Genomic DNA, 24958 nt, shown 5'->3' with positions numbered 1-24958 from the left:
TGGCAAATGAAATTTAATGTGGATAAATGTAAAGTAATGCACATTGGGGAAAAATAACCCCAACTATGCATATAATATGATGGGGGCTAATTTAGCAATAACTAATCAGGAAAGCGATCTTGAAGTCATCGTGGATAGTTCTCTGAAGATGTCCATGCAGTGTGCAGCAGCAGTCAAAAAAGCAAACAATGTTAGGAATCATTTAAAAAAGGGATCGAGAATAAGATGGAGAATATCTTATTGCCCTTATATAAATCCATGGGACGCCCATATCTGGAATACTGCATACAGATGTGGTCTCATCTTAAAAAAAAGATACTGGCATTAGAAAAAGTTCAGAGAATGGCAACTAAAATGATTAGGGGTTTGGAATGGGTTCCCTATGAGGAGAGATTAAAGAGACAGGGACTTTTCAGCTTGGAAAAGAGGAGACTGAGGGGGGATATGCTAGAGGTATATAAAATCATGAGTGGTGTGGAGAAAGTGCAATGGGAACAAGTAAATAACTTTTCCTTAAATAGAAGAACTAGGCACCACCAAATGAAACTAATGGGCAGCAGGTTTAAAACAAATAAAAGGAAGTTCTTCATACAGCGCATAGTCAATCTGTGGAACTCCTTGCCTGAGGAGGTTGTGAAGGCTAGGACTATAACAGGGTTTAAAAGAGAACTAGATAACTTCCATGAATTTAAATCCATTAATGGCTATTAGCCAATATGGGTAAGGAATGGTGTCCCTAGTCTCTGTTTGTCAGAGGGTGGAGATGGATGGCAGGAGAGAGGTGGCTTGATCATTACCTGCTTGATTCTCTCCCTCTGGGGCACCTGGCATTGGCCACTGTTGGCAGACAGGTTACTGGGCTGGATGGACCTTTGATCTGACCCAGTATGGCCTTTCTTATGTTCTTAGTGCAGGTCTTCTGGGCAGCAGAAATCACAAAACACTGAGTGCAGCCATCAGGACAGGCATTGTGGGATACTGGCAGAGGTCAGTTCTGTCAACAAAACAGCAGTGTCCACACTAGGGATGTAATAGGTAGTAGATTAACCGATAAGCAAAAGCTTTTAAGTTAATGCTATAGACTACATGCATTCCCTCTCCTGCCCCCCCCCCCCCCCCCACTTGCCAGTAAACTTTTTAGCAGATTGGCCATCAGCCTGGCTTAGCCCTGGCTTGTGATGGGTCTGGGGCCTACCCCTGCTGAGGCTCTACATTTAAAGTGTATTAGGAGCCAGGCGGACAGGCAGCTCCGCTCAGTTCTGGCTCATGCTGGGTCCAGACCACCCTCTAGACAGGGGATGCTGCCACCTCGTGCCACTACCTGTTTGTTAGGGGTAGCAGCACAGGGCAACAGGCAGCCAGTCCGCAAGGGGAGCTGTTTTTTAAACGGTCTCCCCTCATAGACCAGCTCCCACCTGGCACCCTGTGCTGCAGTCTCTGATAAGGGCAGCAGTGTGGCATGGCAGGGGGCTTCTTGGGAGTGAGGCTGGAAGAATAGTCGACTAACGGATAAGAATTTGTGAGGTTACTTGACTATTCAATTAACTGATATTTAACATCCCTAGTCCACACTGGCTCTTTGTCAACAATAAAGGGAGGGGAAAAGAGAAACGTCTCCCAGTGGTGAAAGTTTTTTGTTGTTGTTGCCAAAATGGGGTGTTTTTTCCAGACAAAAGTCGCATTGCAGTGTGAATACTCATTGCTTTGTTGCCAAAAGGAGCCCTTGTCAGGGCTCTTAGTGTATCTCTTGAAATGAGACTAGGAGCAAGTTTGCCATTGTCCAGGGAAGGTGAGAACAGGCATGTGCTAGCTTGTGAAGGGGAAATCTCGCTCCCCTGGGGTACAGAGCCCCCAGAAGGGTTCGAGGCTGGAGGTCAAATCAAATCAGTGAGGCAGGAGAGAAACCTAGAAGAGAAAACTTTATTATACATGCATGCAGGCTGGCAGCCATAGCAGTCAGCCCTGAGTTACAGGGTTTTTGATCCTTTATACAGAATGCTTAGACAGTTCAGTTGTGGATTGTTATTCTTTAACATATCAAAGTCTCAGCAGAAGTACTCTGAGACTTCTGTTCACCCCAGGAGTGCTAGAAGTAAGTTTTACAAAACAAAGGCACATGAGAATGTGGAGTGAGTGGTCTTACAAGGCAAACTGACAAAGATAAGAGTTTACATGATAATTTGTGACAGACTAGGAGTATCCATGAATTTGAGATGGGCATTTGTAAGAGTCTTTGATTAGAGTTAATTTGATTTCACTCTGATACAGGGATAGAAATGTAGCCGTGTTAGTCTGGGGTAGTTGAAGCAAAATGCAGGACAATGTAGCACTTTAAAGACTAACAAGATGGTTTATTAGATGATGAGCTTTCGTGGGCCAGACCCACTTCCTCAGATCTGAGGAAGTGGGTCTGGCCCACGAAAGCTCATCATCTAATAAACCATCTTGTTAGTCTTTAAAGTGCTACATTGTCCTGCATTTTGCTTCTGATACAGGGAGAGAGATCTGGAAAACTTTTAACCCTTACAGCAGTTTTCTTTAGAGAGTTTTGATTTCTGCACAGTCCCCCCTTTGACACAATTGGAGTTATTGGATTTTCCCCACACTTGTCTAATGCCAGTTTGTTCACAGCTACTTAGGGGTAGGAGGAAGTAGTACCTGGCTGTGGCATCTGGCAGGGCTGAGGCTACCCCTCTGATGCGGCCAAGTGAGAGTGGTCAGCGTTCCCAAGCAGATTCTCTGGCCACCTGCTTATTTTTCTTTTCCTGCTTTTTGCTTCTGCCTGGGGTTGTTTCATTGAAGCACCTTCCCTGCAGCTCTAAGGCCTCTCTAGCATCAGTCACTGGGATGTGTGGACATGCCAGGTAACGTGTCCTCTGTGCCCTATGCTCAGCCACTGCCTTTTCTGCCACCAAGCCACTTAATGGGATGCTGCTCCAAGGCGTGTGTGATGATGGGAGCTATGTTCAGTGGGTAGCAGGAGGCCATCATCACTGTCTTGGTGCAATGAGATACTATGTTGTCAGTCTTGCACATGCACCATTTGGGGAATTGAGTCCCTCTGAAGAAATAGGAGGAAAACCGCATACGCTCAAGGGTTGGCAGTCCCCTAGGGCTGACAGTGTCTGCTGGTGAGATGGAGTAGGAATAAGTAGTTCCCTTCCTTGGGACGGGCAGCCAGCGACGTGTCCTCCTCCTCCACTTGCAGCTGTGTCTTGGCTGCATGGGGTGCAGAAGCCGTGCCCTGCTTCGCTTCACAATGTGTGTGCGCTTCGTGGAACTGCCATTGTAAAACCGGCTTATCGTTTCTCTGCCAAATCTGGTTGGCACCAACCTTGGTTGTTCTAGGGGTTTTCCAAATCCAGGCAGGCTTCTCACCTGAGAGCAGCTCTGGTGTGCAGAGTAGCATTAGAGACACAAGTGAATGCTGCCTCTCTTGCTGCTGGCTCACATGCCAGCCTTGGGCTTTCCTGCACAGCCCCCTTTTCTAGCATCTTCTACACAGGGTGAACTCTGGCTCACAAGTGCTTTGTGCTTCTCCCTTCCTTATGCCAGAGTTAGCCAGTGACTGAGGCTGAACTGCTATTGTCCTGCAGGTCTCCTCAGTGCTGACCAAACCAACCATGTGGTGGCTCTGTAGTCGTAAACATTCACTGGGGATTGAGATCCCCAAACTTATCTCATTTGTGATCTGTGCAGGGTTTTAATAACTCGGGCCCTGAGGGGTGACACTTGTGTGGACCGGTGGGTGCCATAGGATTGGGGCTGGAAGGGGCACCAGACACCCTTCGTTCAGGTCAGGGTCTTGTTTTGCTTCCCTTCTCTCAGCATTCGTGTTGTTAGATATGACTTGACAGCAAGGTCTGTGTGTGACTGCTGCTCATGCTCTGCTTGCATTTCCTAAGTAAGGCAGAAAGCCATTCTGCAGTGCTCCCCTGCTCCTGAAGGAAGGGGAAGTATTGCAAAAGCCACTGAACTTCTCTTTTGGTGACTGATTTATTTGCTAATCTGTAAAGGAAGTGAGGGGCTTGCAGCTGACCATTTGGTGATCGGTGGGCTGCCTTAGCAAAGGCTTACAGAATTGTCTTGCATGTTAGATTGGAGACTCTTATCGGTTACTTTGATACTGAGCAGTCGCCTCCTTCTGTGTGTTATCTTACCTGCATTTATTTCTAACCTATTATAATTTTGTGGCTTTGAGCTTAACTACTTCTTATGAAACCTGCAGCGCTTGTATAAGGTATTGTAGAGAAAGGAGCTTGCAAATTCTGCTGGTGACAGCCTTGGGATCTGTAAGCCTCACAAGCTGACAAGGTCAGGATTTATCCTCTTTCAGAAAGAAAGCTGGGAATTTAGTTGCAAACACCTCCTAATGCAATGTTAAGTGTGTACAGTTAGAATGGAAATATAGTGAGCAGCGTTAGCCCAGCTATGCTGCACATGTGTACTGGTTGATTTTTTTTCTTGTTAAATGTACAGCTCAATATATTGGGGTCATATAACGTCTTCCACAAAATGTAGGTCCTGAAACGTGGCCAAGTTCTCAGTGCTGCTGGGGCCTTAACACTTTTCTTGTTATCTGCAACCTTAGGGCTGTAGTGTATAGTGTTTTTGCTGTGTGTGCATATGCAAGTGCTTGGAGTTGTGATCTGTTTCCCTAGGGCTTTGTGTGAAAAGGGCCATCTTCTGATAAACAGCTGTGGCCGCCTGGCGTATCAACACTGATGAAGGAATGAAAACCCAGGGAAGTGCCACTGCTGACGCAGGACTGTGTTGTCATGGGGGTGGGAGAGAGAGTTCCCTCTTTAGGCTTAGACAAAAGGTGTTCAGTGCAGAGGAGCATGAATTAGGTCCTCTGTTCTATTCCAAATAACGGACCATACCAGAGAGGGGTGGGATACACGGACAGTTGGGGCGCACTGAAACAGCTGACTAGATAGTTGGAGTCTGAAGTTTGTGAGGAGCTCTGCGAAGAGTTCCTGGATTTCGGCTCTTCCTGCCTGACAAGATGGGACTCTGTTCTAGAGACCCTGATGCTAGGTGGATTACGGTCGAAGAGAATCACAGAATCCTAGAGCTGGAAGAGGCCTCAGGAGTCATTGAGTCCAGCCCCCTGCCCAAAGCAGGACCAACCCAGCCAGGGCTTGGTCAAGCTGAGACTTAAACACCTCTAGAGATGGAGATTCCACCCCCTCCCTAGGGAACCCATCCCAGTGCTTCCCCACCCGCCTAGTGAAATCATTTATCCTAATATCCAACCTAGACCTCCCCCACGTAATTTGAGCCCATTGCTCCTCGTTCAGTCATCCATCACTACTGAGTACAGCCTCTCTCCATCGTCTCTGGAACCTCCCTTCAGGAAGTTGAAGGCTGCTATCAAATCCCCCCTCACTCTTCGCTTCTGCAGACTAAACAAACCCAGATCCCTCAGCCTCTCCTCATAAGTCGTGTGCTTCGGCCCCCTAAACATTTTTGTTGCCCTCCACTGGACCCTCTCCAGTGCGTCCACATCCTTTCTATAGTGGGCGGGGAGGGAGGGGGGCAAGAACTGGACAGAATACTCCAGGTGTGGCCTCACCAGAGCCAAATAAAAGGGAATAATCACTTCTCTAGATCTGCTGCCAGTGCTTCTCCTAATGCACCCCAATATTCCATTCGCTTTCTTGGCTACAAGGGCACACTGTTGACTCCTATCCAGCTTCTCATCCACTGTAACCCCCAGGTCCTTTTCTGCAGAACTGCTACTTAGCCATTCAGTCCCCAGCCTGTAACCATACTTGGGATTCTTCTGTCTCAAGTGCAGGACTCTACACTTGTCCTTGTTAAACCTCATCAGATTTCTTTTGGCCCAGTCCTCTAATCTGTCTAGGTCACTCTGGACCGTATCCCTGCCCCCCAACATATCTACCTCTCCCCCTACCTTAGTGTCATCTGCAAACTTGCTGAGGGTGCAATCCATCCCCTCAGCCAGGTCATTAGTAAAGATGTTGAACAAAACCAGCCATAGAACCAGTCCTTGGGGCACTTTGCTAGAAACCAACTGCCAACCTGACATCAAGCCATTAATCACTACCCATTGGACCCGACAGTCTAGCCAGCTTTTTATTCACATTACAGTCCATTTATCCAATCCATACTTCCTTAATTTGCTGGCAAGAATATTGTGGGAGACCATATCAAAAACTTTGCTCACATCCACTGACTTTCCCATATCTATGGAGCCAGTTACCTCCTCATAGAAGCTAATCATATTGGTTAGGCATGACTTGCCCTTGGTGAATCTATGTTGACTATTCCTGATCACTTTTCCTTCTTCCAAGTGCTTCAAAATAGATTCCTTGAGGAGCCCCTCCATGATTTTTCCAGGGACTAAGGTAACTGGTCTGACTGGTCTGTAGTTCCCTGGATTGTCTTCCTTCCCTTTTTAAATGATGGGCACTGCATTTGCCTTTTTCCAGTTATCCAGGATCTCTCCTGATCTCCATGAGTTTTCAAAGATAATGACCAAAGGTTCTGCAATGACATTTGCTAACTCCCTCAGTACCCACAGATGCATTAAATCTGGGCCCATGGATTTGTGTATCTCTAGCTTTTCTAAATAGTTCCTAACCTGTTCTTTCTCCACCGAGAGCTGCCCATCTCCTTCCCATATTGTGTTGCTGTAGCGGGGTTTCCGCTCCACCACAGCGCCCCTGCCGTCTGCTCAGGGAATTATATCTGCCGGCAGGTGGCGCGGTCTCTTCGGGACACTGCCCTCCGGCAATGTCCACAATAGCCTGAGCTTTTCCCCCCCTTCCGGGGGATGGTTCGTTATAGGCCAGCCGGCCTTTAGGAGGCGGATCCTCCGCCTTGGTACACTGGATGGCTAGTCCGTCCTATGGCCCTACCGTGCCTTAGAGTAGTCCGAGCCCTGGCCCTTTAAAAGGTCCGATCCGGGTGCTGGCCGGGTGCCAAAACCCTTATACGGATGCCCAGGCCCTCGAGCAGGGCAGGGCAGCAACTGCTGGCCAGACCCCAACGCAAGGCGGGCCGCAAACAAACCCACAGGTCTGTAGGAGCTCCTAGTTCAAGAGCGGGGCCGGCAGTGCAGCTGTCGCAGTGGCAAGGGGGGTGGGAGACTGCCACCCGGTTAGTGGGTGGCAGGGGGCGCAGGCCCACCCACTCCACTGCGCCCCGGCCCAGGGGCCCTGGATGCAGCCGTTCCGCTGCTACAGGCTCAGCAGGGGCTCCAGCCCGCAACTTGCTGGCCTAGGGCTGTTTTCAGCCCATGCTACCCCCTGGGCCTCTCCTTGTCTCCCCCCCCCTTCTCCAGTACCTGTAGCCTCAGCGGCCTGTTGGGGAGTTGAGGCCCACGTCGTCTCCGCAGGGGCTGGCGGCCCAACCCAGGGGTTAAGAGGTCGGAGCTTTGTAGTGTCCCGTGGGGCTTGTCCAGCCCGGCGTTCCCGTACCCACCGGGGGTCCAGCTGGTCCAGCGGTGCGGTCCCGTCCTCTGGGCCCGCGAGTGGTTCAGCTGACGGGCCGGGCCAGGCCTTAGTAGCCGGGGCAGGGAGTCTCTGGCCCGCCTCTGGGAAGGTGGCTGAGGGCAGCCTAGCCCGGGTCTTAGCCTCCTCAGGCAGGAGCTCCAGCCAGGCCTCTGGCTCCCTCGGAGGCTCGCCCCTGACTGAGCTCCCAGGCAGCCTTCTTATAGTCCTAGCCCCGCCCTTTGACTTCCGGTCAGGTGAGAGGGCGGAGCTAGGCTGGCCCCAAAATGGCTCCCAGAGGGTTTCTTCTGCTTCCGGCTCAGAGGGCGGCCATTCCACCCCTCTACACTTGCCTAGTGCAGGAGTCTGGGAACTGCCCTCGTCTATGAAGACAGAGGCAAAGAAAGCATTGAGTACTTCAGCTTTTCCCACATCATCCGTCACTGTGTTACCTCCCTCCTCCAGTAAGGGCCCTACACCTTTTCTGATCACCTCTTATTGCTAACATGACTGTAGAAACCTTTCTTGTTACCCTTCACATCCCTTGCTAGCTGCAATTCCAGTTGTGCTTTTGCCTTCCTGATTACTCCCCTGCATTCTTGAACAATATATTTATACTCCTCCATAGTCATCTGCCCAACTTTTGTGTTTAAGCTCACCAAGGATGTCTCCGGTAAGCCAATCTGGTCACCTACCATATTTGATTTTCTTACTGCGCATTGGGATGGCTTCTTCTTGTGCCTTTAATAAAGCTTCCTTAAAATACTGCCAGCTTTCCTGGACTCCTTTCCCCTTCATGTTAGTTAGCATCCTAGGGAATCCTGCCCATTAGCTCTCTGAGGGAGTCATTCTGCTTTTCTGAAGTCCGGGGTATGTGTTTTGCTGCTCTCCTTTCTTCCTTTTGTAAGGATCCTGAAATCTACCATCTCATGATCACTGCTTCCCAGGTTGCCACCCACATCTACTTCCCCTACTAGTTCCTCCTTGTTTGTGAGCACCAGGTCAAGCTGATCATGGCCCCTGGTTGGTTCCTTCAGCACTTGTACCAAGAAGTTATCCCCAACATTCTCCAAAAACTTCCTGGATTGTCTGTGTACTGGTCTCCAAACAGATGTCAGTGTGATTAAAGTCCCCCATGAGAACCAGGGCCTGTGATCTGGAAGCTTCTCTCAGTTGTCCGAAGAAAGCTTCATCTACCTCATCCACCTGATCCGGCGGTCTATAGCAGACACCAACCACAACATCACCCCTGTTGCTTCCACCTCTAAACTTAACCCATAGACTCTCAACAGGCTTTTCTCCCTCTATATACTGGAGCTCTGAGCAATAATACTGCTCTCTCACATACAGTGCAACTCTTCCTCTTTTTCTCCCCCACCTGTCCTTCCTGAACAGTTTATGCCCTTCCATGACCGTGATGTGAGTCATCCCAATAAGTCTCCGATATTCTAATCAAATCACAGTTCTTTGACTGGGCCAAGGCTTCTAATTCTTCCTGTTTGTTTCCCAGGCTTCTTGCATTTGTGTACAAATTCCTTAGATAACCATTTGATTACCCTACCTTCCCCATTCCAGTCAAGGGTTCCTCTTTTGTTGCTCCTTCCTCCTTGTGTTTCTTCCCGGTATCTGACTTCCCCGCTTAGGTCACCGTTCCCCAACAAACCTAGTTTAAAGCCTCTGGTTGCCAGTGTTTCTGCACTGTCTTTCCAGGCCCCTCATGGGTGGGCTTTGGAGCAGCAAAGTTGTGAATGAGAAATATTTCTGTTTTACCTAAATTAGTATACAACTTATTTCTTTTATAAAACCTCCATGTGGGGAAGCCTAGCCTGCTGGAGACTGTCCCTTTCCTTTCATCCCTTGTTTGGGGCTTTCGTGCTGGCTCAGCACCAAGCCCCTTCTTGCCCTGAGACGAGGGGCTTTGGGATGCGAGTACTTCGTTCTGCTCACTGAAGGAATGGCTCTTCCCTCCCGCCAGGCCAGGCCCTTGCTTCAACCATGCTGAGGGTTTGAGCTTAGGGATGTAAAACGTTGGTTAAAAATGTAGCTGTGTAGCTGGTCAAAATCCTAGTGGTTACATGGGCTTTGAAGTATAAAGTTGGCTGGCTGAAGCAGCCTCTGCCTTTGCTGGGCTCCAAGAGGCTGGAGCAGTCCCCTGCCTGGGGCGGACGGGGAACTGCTCCAGTCCTTACTGGTTAATCGTTTACATCCCTAGTTGAGCTGTCATTCTGGTGAGGATGACAGCACTGCTGGCCCCTGGGCTGCCTATGTTTCTACACCATGGCCTTGTACTCTGAGCATGGTTCTAGCTGGGGTCCTTTGGCCTTAGCTTGTGGGCAGTGCTCAGCAGTGAGACTGCAGGTGTTTCTCTGACTGTGTCTATAAATGGAAGCAGAATCAAAGACTGACCAGAATGTGATGGAGCTGGTAGATGTGACTATAGGTAGCTGAGATTCAGCACCTACGGGCTGGGTGGCAGACGGCAGGCCAGATGCAGCACAGTGTTCTGCAAAGTTGCCTGGGGCCACTTCTCCCCCTTGACTGTGAAGGTGCAGCCACCTTGTGAATATGGAGAAGACCGGGTTAGAGCCTGGAGTCTCCAGTTGTACCTTTATGGAGAGGAGGCTGGTGTTCATCTGCTTTGTCATAGGCTAGTTAGAGATGACTGCCTTCTGGCACCCAACTCATCTGCTTGCAGGACGTGGCTTCTACTGGTGTGTGGGAATATTTATGTGTAGAGCAGGTCTGTGGGTTGGGTAGGGTCTCACCAATAGTTTACAGGAGGTGCTGGTTTCCTTCCCTGCCAACACTGGGTTTTTCAATGTCCGAGACACAGATTGCTCAGCCTTCTGCACGTAGCTCAGCTCTGCTCTTTGGGATGAGCCACTGACACTGTTACTATAGCAACCACTGCTGCCACGGATGGGGATAACTGTTGCTAGGTGCTAGCTGGGGAAGAATTCTGCAGAAGAAAAATGGCTAATTATTAACTTGTGGACCAACGTGACCTGCCCAGATGCAACCCTTTCCTCCCCCCCCCCCCCCCCCACCACATTGTGACTGTTACCATGTAGTTCACTTGTCTGGAGCATGTGGTCTGATCATGTTGCTGACAGTGGCTCTGACACCTCTCAGAAGTGGCTGCCCCTGAGTGCCCAGTTGCCTCATCATGGCCTTTGATAGCGGGCAGCAGCCTCTGGAAGTGATACTGTGTGCTTGTGCGTTACAAATTAACTTATGTATTACCTAGAGCAGCGGTTCCCAACCTTTTCCAGATGGGGACCCATTTTGACAATTCAGGAAGACTTGGTGCCCCAGGGCAATTCAAAAAATGTGTGAATGGCTCCTTAAGAGCCTCCTGGGGAGATACCTGGCAACCCTTTTGAAATGTAATGGTGACCCATAGGTTGGGAAACCCTGACCTAGAGCCTTCCAGTCAGATCAGACTAGCAGTTTGACCTGGCCCTGCGTTGTGCCTTAACCTGCACGTATCTTCACATGACACCATCTCCCTACACGTGATCAGGGTTTTCTTGTTGAAGTCACGTGATGAATCCAAAACTGGTCATCTGAAGAAGTGGGCTGTGCTCTCGAAAGCTCATGATTCCATCTTCATGTTTAGTTAGTCTATAAAGAGCTACCAGATCAGTTCTCAAACTAAATGTTCATGGTCGTAACCAGACACATGTCTTAATCTCTATTCTAGAGTGCTGGGGTCTGGTTCCTGTGATTGCAGATTGCAGCCTGAGGGCTTTGCGGTCTGCTTCCTGGTACAGTTCATTGTGCAGAGAACACAGGGTATCTTTTTCTCTGTCGTGCTAGTCACGTGCAGAGTTTAGGACACATTCTTATTGTACTGGGGCAGCCCTGAATCACACTGAGGTATCTTTCTAAGGGTTTCTATACCCAACACCATAGTTACCATAAGCCCTTCATTTGTGCTCCCTTTAAGGCATGCTCTTCCTATCTGGAACTTAGGGTAATTCCCTCACACGTGTTAGGCTTGGGATACACTACGCTGAAGGTTGAACCTCTCTAGTCCGGCATCCTTGGGACCTGACGGGTGCCGAACCAGAAAATTTGCCAAATCACAATATTGTCTAGCAGCATTACGAACACTTCCACTGCTTACTGGGCTCTTAGAAGACATTTAGAGGTAAATTAGAATTAAATAACAGCACAGAACATTGAGGCTATGTCTGTACTGTCTCCATTTTATGCAAAAAATATGCAAGTGAGGCGAAGTGTGGAATATCACCACACCTCATTTGAATAATTAATGAGGTTCCGTTTTTGTGCAAAAAACCCCTCTTCCGCAAGAGCCGTTCTTCCTTAAAAAATGCAGAACAGCTCTTGAGCAAGAGGGGGGTTTTGCGCAAAAGGGAGCCGTGTAAACAGCTCCTTTTTGCAAAAAAGCCTCTTGCGCAAAAATGGAGCCTCATTAATTATGCACATGAGATGCAGCGATAGTCCATGCTTCACCTCATTTGCATATTTCTTGCTCAAGAGGCTATAGTGTATAGCCTGAGACCCATAAAAAAAACTTTATAGAACTGTAGGAAATTTGGTCAAACCCATGATAAGTGGACATCAGGCTAACTCAAATCATGCTAGAGCAGAAAGTGCTGGACTAGAGAGGTTCAGTCTGTACAAACATATGTCAGGATAACTGCATCCACAGCCCTCTGTGACGTTGTTACACTGGACCAAAGCAGGTGCAGAAGGTGGAATGTCTTCTCCGTTGAAATAGATTTTTGCCTGTCCAGGAGGTACAGTATTTAATGTCAACAGGAGGGGCTCTCCCAGCTGCATAGATATAATCTCCCCTGTGCACTAGAGCAGTGCAGCTGCACCACTGAAAGTGTAGACAAGCCCTTATTTGAATTGACACTTCCTACGCCCTTGGAAGGTGGGTCTGATCCCAAGTTTAGGGATGAGGAATCGGGCACAGGCATTAAGTGATTGACAAAGCCCTGGCAGGGATGATTTAGTTGGGATTGGTCCTGCTTTGAGCAGGGGGTTGGACTCAGTGACCTCCTGAGGCCTCTTCCAACTCTATGGTTCTAGGGCCCTAGCCTTGGGTCAGTCTGGGACTTAAAGACCTCCAGGGATGGCATTTCTACCACCTCCCTAGGTAACCCATCCCAGAGCTTCACCATCCTCCTAGGGAAATAGCTTGTCCTAATATCCACCTAGACCTCCCTTGCTGTGACTTGAGCCCATTGCTCCTCGTTCTGCCACCCGTCACTACTGAGAACAGCCTCTCTCCATCCTCTTTGGAACTTCCCTTCAGGTAGCTGAAGGCTGCTATCAAAGCCCCTTCACTCTTCGCTTCTGTAGATTAAATAAGCCCAAATCCCTCCGCCTCTCCTAAGTCATTTGCGCCAGCACCATAATAATTTTGGTTGCTCTCTGCTGGACTTTCTTCAATGCGTCCACATCCCTTCTATAATGGGGTGCCCAGAATTGAATGCAATACTCCAGATGTGGCTTCACTAATGCCGAATAAAGGGAAATAATCACTTATCTAGGTCTCCTACTAATGGACCCAGTATGCCATTAGCCTTCTTGGCTACAAGGGCACATTGTTGATTCATAAAATACCAAATTCATAGTCCATTTTGGTTAATTTCACAGTTGGGGATTTTAAAAATAATAAATGTCATTATTTCAGCTATTCAAATCTGAAATTTTTCTGAAACTTTGGAATGGGGAGAACATCACAAGGTTGTTGTAGAGGGATTGTACTGCTACTCTTACTCCTCTGCTGCTGCTTGCAGGGTGCTGCTTTCAAAGCTGGGCATCCAGCTACTGCTCTGTGGCCTCCATCCTCCCAACTCTGATGGCAGCATAGAAATAACCATTTGACTCCCCACAGCTCCCTTTCGGATCAGGAACTCCAATTTGAGAAACACTGGACTCCACCGTGAAATCTGTGTCATAGAGTAAAACCACACAAAACCTCAAATTTCACAGTCCATGATGAGTTTTGCATGGCTGTGAATTTGGTAAGACCATAGTCCAAAGCATGGTAATTAGTGGCAGAGGATGAGATGGTATTAGAATTCAGGAGTTCTGATTCCAGTAGTTCCCAAACTTCTCCTGCAGTTCTCCCCCTTACCACGCACGCATGTAATAAATCTGTCCTCACCCCACTCCATTACTGCATAGCTGGTTCAGCAGAGATGCGTGGGCTGAAGGCAGAGCTGGGAATGGAGAAGGAATTGGAGCTCTGAGGGGATGAGGGTAAAGCTGCTGATAGAGGTTGAACAGAGGGGAGCTAGAATTGCACCTGGGGTCAGAGCTGGGCAGAATGGAGCTGAACAAGGGGTAGAGCAAGGTTGGGGTGGTCCCTCCCCTATCCTGTGGGGGCTGACCTTGGCCCCTCCACATGGTCCCAGGTTGAGAAGTACTGCTGTAGTGCAAGTGTCTCTGAAATGCCAGGCACACTGTTCTTCGTTTATGTATTTGGTGATGTAAAAATGTGTTTAGCGGTTACATGGTTCTATTTTTAAAGATCATAGTGGTTACACACACTGCAGTATAAAGTGTATTTCGTGGCCCAAATTAATTTTAATGCTGCCACCATAAGATAAGTTTTCACAGCTGCTTTTAATCTGTGCCTCTAACATGGAGAGTACCCAGAAGGAACCATTGATCTCTGTCCCACCCTGCACAAAGGTAAAACCTGGTGGGAGGGAACTGGAATTGGTCCCAAAACAAGGCAGGACCAGGGTTGGAAAGAGTGGTATTCATCCAGAAGAACTGAGCAGGGATTGAGTCAGGAAAGGGCACCATTAGCAGCCCACCTCTAGTTAAAAATTAGGGATGTAAAAATTGATTTAAAAATGTAATGGTGTAACTGCTAAAATCATAGCGGTTACACACGTTGCAGGCTCTGCAATAGAAAGCTTCAGTAATCTGTACTGCAGAGCCCACAGCAAAGCTTCCCCAGAACAGGGCCGGCAGCCTTAGCGGCCCCTGTGGGCCTCGCTCCTCGGGGAGCCAGCATGTGGATTGCAGCAGCGGAGAGGGAGCTGGGCTGGGCCCACTACAGTCAGGTGCAGGCGGGGAACTGCTCCAGCACCTGCTGGTTAACCAGGTGATCATTTACATCCCTATCAAAAATAGCTGTGGGCAGGTTGCTAGGGTTGCCAGGTGTCTGGTATTGACCCAGACAGTCTGGTATTTTCGCCTCCTGTCTGGTTTAAAAAAAAAAAATCAGAAAATACCGGACACCTAAAATGTCTGGTATTTTCTGACGGTTTTTTCCCTGCCAGGAGGCGAAAATACTGGACAGGTGGCAACCCTACACATGCTCAGCAACTGGCCCCAGCCTCTTCCCCTATCTCTCCCCTGGACCCTCCGCTTACCTGGTTCCGCAGGGAAGCTGCCTTCTGGCTCTGATCAAGAAAACCAGATGGCCACTGGCGAAAAGCCTAAAGACTCTTCTTAAAGGGGCCATGCTGTTTTAATGCTGTGCTGGGTTTTTTTGGTTGTTTGTTCCCCCTCCCCCCCCTTTTTCCCCTCAACAACTTTGGTCTCCCCCCCCCTTTTCCCCCCCTCAACAGGATTTTTTCCCCAGTGTGGGTGTGTGGTTGTGGGGAGTTTTTTTGGTGTTGGTTTTTTTTTTTTTTTTTTTTGCTGGAGGCGGGGGGTGTTTGGTATTTATGGTTGAACCATCTGGCAACCCTACAGGTTGCTATTATATGCTTTGGTGAAAAGATGATACAATTCCCCCCTCCTCCCAGCCTAGTGTAAATGGAGGAGGCGGTGGCAGCATTGTGTCCTAGGGTTCTGGTTCTGTTTGGGTGAAGTCGGCGTAGTGCCTGCAAAGCAGCTTACCGTTTGCAGCCTGCCAGAGGGCGTGTTTAAAAAAACAAAGCACAACTTCTTAAATTGACACAGTCAGAGCTTGTTCGAATGTTGGCTGCTCTTCAGTGCCCTGGATGAAAGTGGATCCAGAAGGTGCAGGGTTAGGGTCAGGGCATGGTGAGGACTCTTCCATGCCTTGGGAGAAGGTATTTTTCCATCTTTTCATCTTTCTGTTTGGATCAGCATGGAGCACTGCAAGCTGGGAATTGTGGCCCCTATAAGCGGTAACGTTCTACTATCAAGAAGGGGTTTTGGGGGGGTGCCTTTGTCCCCCCTTTCTGCTGGTTGTGGTCCCAGAGACCAGGCTGAGGTCCAAGCCAGTGCCACGCACCCTTTCCTTACTGAATTTTCTTTCCTTCCACAGATTATTTATGCACTCCTGAAGAAAACGTGTACAAAATAGATTTCACCAGGTTTAAAATCCGAGACATGGAGTCTGGCACGGTACTGTTTGAAATCACGAAACCACCTGCCTCGGGTGAGTGCAGAGAATGTTGTCACCAATAAACAAATACCACTTCACACGTCCCTTCTTAATAAAAAACATTTGCCTTTCTCCAGCACCTTTCACACCAAGCACTTTCCAACAGCAAGGGGATACTGTCAGCATGAAATTGGTGTTCCCTCTAATATTTTATGTTCACATGCAGAATGAATTGTATGTGCACCAATATGGAGATGAGATGCTACATGTCCCCTCCATATGGGTGCATGTAACAAAATTCATTCGGCACATGGATGACCAGTAGCAGGGACGGGGCTGAGGGCTTTGGAGTGTGGGAAAGAGTTCTGGGTTGTGGTGCAGGGGGACTGAGGGCTCTGGAGGGGAATGTAGGCTCTGGGGTGGGATTGTGGATGAGGAGTTTGGGGCAAAGGAGGGGTCATAGAATCATAGAATAATAGGACTGGAAGGGACCTCAAGAGGTCATCGAGTCCAGCCCCCCGCCCTCAAGGCAGGACCAAGCTCCGTCTACACCATCCCTGACAGATGTCTATCCAACCTGTTCTTAAATATCTCCAGAGAGGGAGATTCCACCACCTCCCTTGGCAATTTATTCCAATATTTGACCACCCTAACAGTTAGGAATTTTTTCCTAATGTCCAATCTAAACCTCCCCTGCTGCACTTTAAGCCCATTACTCCTTGTCCTGTCCTCAGAAACCAAGAGGAACAAATGGCTGAGATGAGGGGCTTCAACTACAGGCTCCCCCGGAGAGAGGCCTCCCCTCAGTCCTCTCACCACAGCAGCTGTGGGCCAGGTGAGAGGTGCCTCACTGCCAGCCATGGCAACCCTGGTGGGGCAGAATTGGGCTTGGGGAGGGACGCGCCTCTCCTGGCTGTGGAAATCTGTGCTGCGGCTGGCAGGGGTAGAAGGTGCCTCTCCCTGGGCTGCAGCAGCTTTGTGCTGGCAGAGACGCAGCTCTCTTTGTGGCAGCCTTGAACTCCTTTGAGTGGCTTGTTACGAAGTTGCATGGCCACACAGCTCGAGGGGACCTAGCCTGAAGTCTAGTCACTTTAAAAACAATGGGTTGGACCTCGCCGGTCCAGCACCCAGGGCCTGGCTGACCCGAACAAGGGGATTTTCCGGACCAGGGAAGGTCCCTCCCCTCATGGCTCATGTTGCCACTGGGCTAGGGCTCCAGCCTGCCCCCACTGCTGCCAGTGGCCCCTGTCCTCCCCCCCCCCCCCCATCCTCCAGGGGCGCTTTAGATGCGGCCTGCTGTGCTGTTGCTGTGCAGCTGCCTGGCTCAGTGGCTGGGGCTGGAGCTCCACAGCCCAGGCAGAAGGATGAGGCCAGAGCTCCATGGCTGCTGCCAGGCTAGAGCTGCCTGCTCTCTGGGGTCAGAGAGCTCTGCTGGGGCTGGAACTTCCTGTCAGGCCATCTCCCCCCATCTGCTCCTGGGGACAGCGCTGCCAGGCACAGGTGTGTGCGTGGCACCAATGGAAGCCCAGGCTGCTCCAGGCCCCTCTCCTGCCCATTGGATCCCAGTGTGGCCAGACACATCCCTTCCCAGCTTGTCCGTGGGACAGGCAGGAAGCATGGGCCCCTGTCCAGGCCACACGTGGCCTTTCTCCCGGGACATCACCGTCTTCTGGCCCGGGAACTGTTGCTCTCGGCTCACTGCTGAGGGTAATGCCCCAGGGACAGCGTCTCCAGGGATGACTGACCCCCTCTCTCTATGCTCCCCAGCTGGACCAGCTGTGACTATGGGGCAATCACTAGCAGATGAGCCAGCTGAGGCCTAATCAATGCAGAGTCGAGCGGCAGAATGGCTTCTCGTGTCTTGCTTGCAACACACCTGTTAACGCTTCCCAGAACCATGTTAGCTTTTTTTGCAACAGAGTCACACTGTTGACTCATGTTTAACTTGTCATCCACTATGCCCCCAAGTCCATTTCAGCAATACTCCTTCCTAGACAGTCGCTTCCCATTCTGTGTGTGTGAAACGGATTGTTCCTTCCTAAATGGAGCACTTTGCATTTGTTCTGATTAAACTTCATGCTATTTGCCTCGGACCATTTATCTAGTTTGTCCAGATCATTTTGAATTTTGATTCTATCCTCCAGATCACTTACAACCTTTCTCAACTTGGTATCATCTGCCAGTTTAATAAGAGTACTCTCTATGCCATCATCTAAAACATTAATGAAGCTATTGAACAGAACCAGCCCCCAAACAGTTCCCTGCAGAACCCCACTTATGCCCTTCCAGCATGATTGTGAATTGTTAATAACTACTCTCGGAGAACGGTTATCCAGCCAGTAATGCACCCACCTTAAAGTAGTCCTATCTAAGTTGTATTTGCCTAGTTTATTGATAAGATCATGCAAGACCATATCAAATGCCTTACTACAGTCTAGGTATGCCACATCCACCGCTTTTCCCTTATCCACAAGACTTGATATCCTATCAAAGAAAGCTATCGGATTGGTTTGACATGATTTGTTCTTTACAAATCCATGCTGGCTGTTACCTATCACCTTATTTTCTTCCAGATGTTTGCAAATGTATTCCTTAATTACTTGCTCCATTATCTTCCCTGGCACAGAAGTTAAGATGACTGCTCTGTAGTGTCTGGGGTTGTTCTTATTTCCCTTTTTTATAGATGGGTACTATATTTTTCCTTTTCCAGTCTTCTGGAATCTCTCCCGACTTCCATGATTTTTCAAAGATTTTTAACTTGTTTTATTTTAACTTCTAAACCTACCCCATTTCCACTAGCATTCGCTCTGTTAGGCATACCGTCACCATTCATCATCTTGACGAAAACCAAAACAAAGAAGTCAGTAAGCACCTCTGCCATTTCCCAGTTTCCTGTTATTGTTTCTCCCCCTTCACTGAGCAGTGGGCCTACCTTGTCCTTGGTCTTCCTCTTGCTTCAAATATGCTTGTAGAACATCTTGTTACCCTCTATGCCTCTAAGCTAAGCTTAACTCTTTTTGTACCTTTGCCTTTCTAATCTTGCCCCTGTAAACCTGTGGTTTGCTTATATTTATCCTTTGTAATTTGACCTAATTTCCACTTTTTATATGACTTCTTTTTGATTTTTAGATCATATAAGATCTCCTGGTTGATCCAAGGTGGTCTCCTGCCATACACTTTATCTTTCCTATGCAGTGGAATAGTTTGTTTTTGGGCCCTTAATAATGTCCCTTTAAAAAACTGCCAACTCTCTTCAGTTGTTTTTTCTCCTCGTCTTGCTTCCTATGGGACCTTACCTACCAGCTCTCTGAGTTTACTAAAATCTGCCTTCCTGAAATTGTCTCTGTTTTGCTCTATTTTCCATTCCTTGGAATCATGAACTCTGATTTCATGGTTACTTCCTGTCAAACTGCCTTCCACTTTCAAACTTTCAACCAGTTCCTCCCTATTTGTTAAAATCAAATCAAGAACAGCTTCCTCCCTAGCAGCTTTCTTAACCTTCTGAAATAAAAAAAGTTGTCTCCAATGCAGTCCAAGAACTTATTGGATAATTTGTGCCCTGCTGTGTTAGTTTCCCAACTTATGTCTGGATAGTTGAAGTCCCCCATCACCACCAAATCCTGCACTTTGGATGATTTTGTTAGTTTAAAAAATGCTTCATCTGCCTCTTCTGCCTGGGTAGGTAGTCTATAGTAGACCCCTAGGATGACATCACCCTTGTTTTTTATCCCTTTTAATCTAACCCAGAGACTCTCAACAATTCTGTCTTGTATGTCCATCTCCACCTCAGCCCAAGTGTATTCATTTTTAATATATAAGGCAACACCTCCCTTCTTTCCCTGCTTATCCTTTCTGAGCAAGCTGTACCCTTCTATACCAATATTTCAGTTGTGTATTATCCCACCAAGTCTCTGTGATACCAACGATGTCATACCTGTGTTTGATTACTAGCACTTCAAGTTCTTCCTGCTTAGTCCCCATCCTTCTTGTATTTGAATGTAGGCATTTAAGATGCTGATTTGATTTAGTTCCTCCTGTTCTGCCTTCTCCCTCCTTTATCTCTACTATTATAGTCCATGCTCCCTCCCATTTCTGACCCATCTCCCAGGTCTCCATGTTTTTCACTTACCTGTGGGCTTTGGTTACCTGCCTCTGTCAAACCTAGCTTAAAGCCCTACTCACTAGGTTAGCCAGTCTGCATTCAAATACAGGAGGAGGTCTTCCCCTCCTCGATAGATGAACCCCATCCCTGCTTAGCATTCCTTCTTAGAATAGCATCCAGTGGTCAAGGAAGCCAAAGCCTTCCTGGGACACCATCTTCTCCTGTCTCTACGTGGGCCCCTACCTTAGACAGGAAGGACTGAAGAGAACACCAGCTGTGCTCCAAACTCCTTCACCCATATGCCCAGAGCCCATCTGCTCAGGGTCACACACTGTAGTATTATTAGTGCCCACATGGATGAGTAGCATGGGGTAGTAGTCAGAGGACCAGATATTCCTCAACATAGCCTCCATAACATCTTGGATGAGGGCCCCTGGCAGGCAGCACCTCCCGAGATGACATGTTAGGATGACAGATGTGCGCCTCCGACCCCCTCAGAAGAGAGCCTCCAACCACCACTCCCTACGTTTCCTCCTAGCAGTGGTGGCAGCAGACCTCCCAGTCTTGGAAGTACTAGGCTTCTCCTCCTCAGCTGTAGGGGGTGATTCCTTATCTCCTGTATCCAGAATAGCATAATGGTTCTCCAAGACCACGGTGGGAGGGTTGGGAGCAGGAGTAGAGCACTGCCTTCTGCCAGAAGTGACCAGCTGCCAGTATCTGCCCTGAGCCAGAACCGCCATCTCCACCACCAGTGGTGTCAGCCATCTTTTTTAATGAGGTAGCATGCTCAATCTTAGCCGTCCCCACATGGATACTCTCCAGAAATTCCTCATGGATTTGGATGCTCCTCAGTTTAGCCATCTCCTACTGTAGCCCTTCCACCTGCTTCCTGAGAGACTTCACCAGCAGGCACCTTTCACACTGGATGGTTCCCCCCAGCCTGGATATCAGTAAGTGGGAATTGCAAGCCACAGTCCCTGCAAAACTGCACCAGAATCTGGATAGAGGCATGCATGGTCAGGTGGTCTGTCTGGCTACAGGTGCAGGCAGAGGTGTTACTGGTCTTTCTAACTGCCACCTCCTTTTAAACTCCCTCTCAGACTCCCCTTTCTACAGCCCCCTGTCCGCTTGTCTCCCCAGGTCACTCTGCCTCTGTTTTTTAAAGCCCTCTCACCGAGGTCAGGCCTACCCCCTCGTTACACAAGGAGGCTGATCCCAAGGTCAAGTGAGGCTGATCAAAAGTAATCAAGGGAACAAAAGATCAAACACTCCCAGTCACACAATCCCAACTGTCACAGTACCTGAAATTACCTGTAACAGAACAGAAACAAAATGCAAACAGTCGAGCATACTCATTCACTCACTTGCTCCGAAGCTAGTCCGCTCTCCTGGCAGCTTGTTCAGCAATAGGATCTCTTGTGCTTCCTCTGAAACACCTTGTCTGCAGCCCCCTGTCTGCTTCTGTCTGCGTGGGACCTCAGGTTGCTAGGTGAGGTGGACTGGCTCTGGTGTGGCTATACTTCTGTTCTGCGGGAGACTGCCTAGTGACTCCAAACACTCTCAGATCCTTACTAGCACAGAAGGGCCAGAATTGGGGTGCTAACTGGGTAGCAGCATGACTTTACAGGGGGGATATCAACGTTTGCATTTGAAGAACAAATTCTTTATATTTCAGTCATATAAATAACTTGTTCTTTGAATGTAAAACTCTTGCCTACTCAAGTGGTAGAAAATGAAAGTAGCCCGTAAACCATTTCCTCAGCAACCAGTGCAGAGGGAGAGGTGTAGAAGTAGCAGGAGAGCCTATTTTCTGTGCTCTGCACTGCAGAAGCAGCGAGTCTGTGCCAGAAGTCCCACTAGGATAGAAAATAGGTGTTGGGAAATCTAGCATTTCTGGACTTTTCTGCATGTCAGCTCCAGTATGACATGATCCTCTCCTCCCTGCCAAAAATGTTACTGAATTGGATATCTTGGAAAGTAATAAGGTTATGATGTATGGCTCTAGTCGAGGATATTGCGGGTAGATGCTGTGCAAGTTTCCCATGTGCATCTTTGCTCACACACTTGCAGCACCAGTTGCCCTTCTGGTTCTGGGCCTTATTTTCCACTGTTACATCACCTGACTCCTCACCTTTAATTCTCTTGTTAGTTCAGCTGCAAGTCTCATGGAGTGAAGGTTGCCAGTCATTCCAAACTGTGTGGCTGTCTTATACTTGTGAGCCAGCTCCTGAGATACAGAGAGAGGGAACAGAAGAACGGCCAGGCTGGATCAGACCAAAGGGTCCTCTAGCCCAGTATGTTCTCTGCCAACAGTGGCCAGTGCCAGGTACTCAGTGGGAAACTGGTGGCATGGCCTCAATTGTCCAGTTCTTCTGCAAACATTATATTTGTGTAACTTCTCGGTTTCTTCTGTGTTTATAGAGCTGGAATCCAGTGTGTACATTATCCCCTTCTGCTGTGGGTGCTTTCCTCATGAAATGGCATGAGGAGGAGAGCAGAGCTGTAGAGCTAGACTTGATGGCTCTGAAGCAGCTCTACCGCCCCATGCTCGTTTGAGGAGACCCAGAGAGAGTCCCACAGCATTCTCTACTGCCCCAACTGACTTGCTGCTGCACAGTTGGATCATGCTGTGTCTCACACTACATTTTCCCTGTAGAAACAGGTGGTAAATCTGTCTTCAGTTTTCTGGAAATATTCATGGGATAGAAACTTAAGCAAATAGATTAGCTGATAGAGCATCAGTGATCTGGAACTGCTTGGGGTAGATGTGTTCTGCCTTGATAGCCTCTTCCACTGGAGGATTGCCAAGCCCTTTCCAGACCATATATAGCATAGGACCCTTAGTAGGTAAGTAAACATGAGACACTTTCTGCAGAGAATTAACTTCTCAGTGTCTGAGGCTATTTCTAAACTACATCCCTCTTTTGAAAGATGTAAATTAGGCAGATTGAAAGTGCAAATGTATGGGATATTTAAATCCCCGCTTCTTCATTTGCATAATTGCATCACAGTGTTCTTTCAAGAAAGGGTATTTCGAAAGTGAAACCATCATCTAGATGCGGTTTTTTCGGGTGGGGGTGGGGGAGAAAAACCCTTTTTCAAAAGATCCTGTACTAAGAACCCTTTCCAGATGGTGGTTTCACTTTCGAAATACCCTTTTTTGAAAATGCTGTGATGCGATTATACAAATGAAGCGCGGGATATTTAAATTCCCGCTTCATTTGCACTTTCAATCTGCCTAATTTACATCCCTCTCTCAAAAGAGGGAAGTAGTTTAGACATGCCCTGAGTTTGCCTGACTTGCCCTCAAACATCTTGTGCAGTCTTTGGCTGGGCTTTCGGACTAAGGAGAGGGATGGAAGATCTTTGAGGGGAAGGGGGGGCTTCAAGGAATCAGTTAACAGTCCTTCCCTTCGGTTTCCATGTTTCAGAGCACAATGATGATTTGATTTGTGCCATTCCAGAACGTGAACATGCTGATAAAAAGGATGTTGATCCTAATGCTGGGCGATTTGTGCGCTATCAGTTCACTCCAGCTTTCTTGAGACTCCGGCAAGTTGGAGCCACGTAAGTACCTGGGATGCTGTGTTTTGGGTGCAACTCTCTGTAGCTTCTGTCAGTAACACGTAGTTCAGTTTATTAGGGGCTTTCAGTTGATTGTGAAGAGGATCTCCTGAACATTCTGCTGCCTAGTGCTTGTACTGTATGGAGCAATCGAGTTGAAGAGGTCCCCATGTAGTGCTGTAAAACCAAAAGGCAACACACATGCCTCCCAGAAGTGTGGCTTGGCAGTTGCTCTCCAAGTTGCCCATTTTTTGAAAGAGAGCTCGTGAGCAGAATCATGATTTGCCCCTTTGTGTTACTTTTGGTGTGTCTGGTATTAATATCTGGTGCATGTCAACAAATGATGCTAAAGTGAAACACCAAACCCCCAGATTTTTCTGTAAAACTCATTCCATGAATATTGCAATTTTAAATTGTAAAATGCAGGTGTGCTTATGTGTGGAGGGGAAAATCCTAAAACGTGGGAAAATTAACTGGTTCAGGGAATTAGTGGTCTATTAATTTATTCTTAGTTTAACTCACTCAAATGTGTCCTTCCCTTCCAGGTAGTAATGTATGGTGGAGTATTGTGGGTAGAGAGATGCAAATTTTGGTTGAGATGCCAACACCTTCCCTTTCTGCTGTTCTCAGAGATTCCCTTTAGGATAATGGATCAGGCTGGGTCTGGTTGTTGTTTTTTCGCCCTCCACGTTCACTTATGTATAAATTAGTCAACCAGATTGTGTTTCATGCCCGCCAGTACAACAGTATCACAGCCACAATACCTCAATTAAATGAACATCAGCTGCTCTTTCAGTACCAATCCCACGGTTCAGGTTTGTAGAAGTTACTAGACTGTATTTGTGTCAGACGGTTTCAGTTTCAAAGCAGGGCTGTTCCTAAAAAGAGGTTTGCAGTAGTCTAGCTTTTAAAGAAGACAGCAAAAATGCTGTTTTACCGTGTCTGATTAAATCCCAATTAACAATTGAATTTTAAAGAACGAGAACTTGTAGGCAGAATGTTTAGGGAAAAAAATGAAGATTTTTGTGTCTAGTTAGTCTTCCAACCAAAGCACAAATTTAAAGGTGCTTGTTTTGAGTCCACATCATTACTGTTTGGGGGGGGGGGGGGACCAAAGTTGCATGCAACCTCTTCATTCCGTTGCCTGCTCCTCTGTTTAAGCAATGCATATTCACTGTCCTTTAAGGCGGGGGACATTCTTATTGGCATACTTCTTCTTTTGTGTGGTGCATCTAAGTCAACCATGTCAAACTTGAAGCCTACTGAGGACCGCACAAAGGAAAACTGATAGCTTCCAGGGCCACCAAAGAAAATGTACTTCTATTGGAAAGTCATATCTATTTACAGGCAGTCCCCGAGTTACGCGGATCCGACTTATGTCGGATCCGCAGTTACGAACGGGGCACTTCCTCTCCCTGGTCTCGAGCAGACCAGGGAGAGGAAGCAAAGCGGCGGCGGAACGCGCGGCCAGCTCTGCTTCCCCCCCCCCCCCCCCCGTCTGCAGACCAGGGGGAGGGGGAGGGGGAGCGGAGCGGA

The 24958-nt window shown here is 48.2% G+C and overlaps 1 protein-coding gene across 3 annotated transcripts in view; it reads left to right on the top strand.

Moving 5' to 3' along the window:
• Positions 1-24958, top strand: part of UNC119 (unc-119 lipid binding chaperone) — a 46473-nt gene that overhangs the window by 15524 nt on the left and 5991 nt on the right. For 2 of the 3 annotated variants that reach the window (XM_025188645.3, XM_025188643.3), the window contains exons 2-3: positions 15697-15810; positions 23290-23425. In XM_025188645.3, the coding sequence (XP_025044430.2) occupies positions 15697-15810; positions 23290-23425 (250 nt within the window). The remainder of the gene's footprint in view (positions 1-15696; positions 15811-23289; positions 23426-24958) is intronic. The other variant, XM_025188644.3, reaches the window with a different exon arrangement.

The sequence above is a fragment of the Pelodiscus sinensis genome, chromosome 21, assembly GCF_052426305.1.
Source record: "Pelodiscus sinensis isolate ZL-2025 chromosome 21, ASM5242630v1, whole genome shotgun sequence".
Classification (NCBI taxonomy): Eukaryota; Metazoa; Chordata; order Testudines; family Trionychidae; genus Pelodiscus; species Pelodiscus sinensis.
Note: the sequence above shows the minus strand (reverse complement) of the source record. Positions and strands in the feature narration are given on the sequence as shown.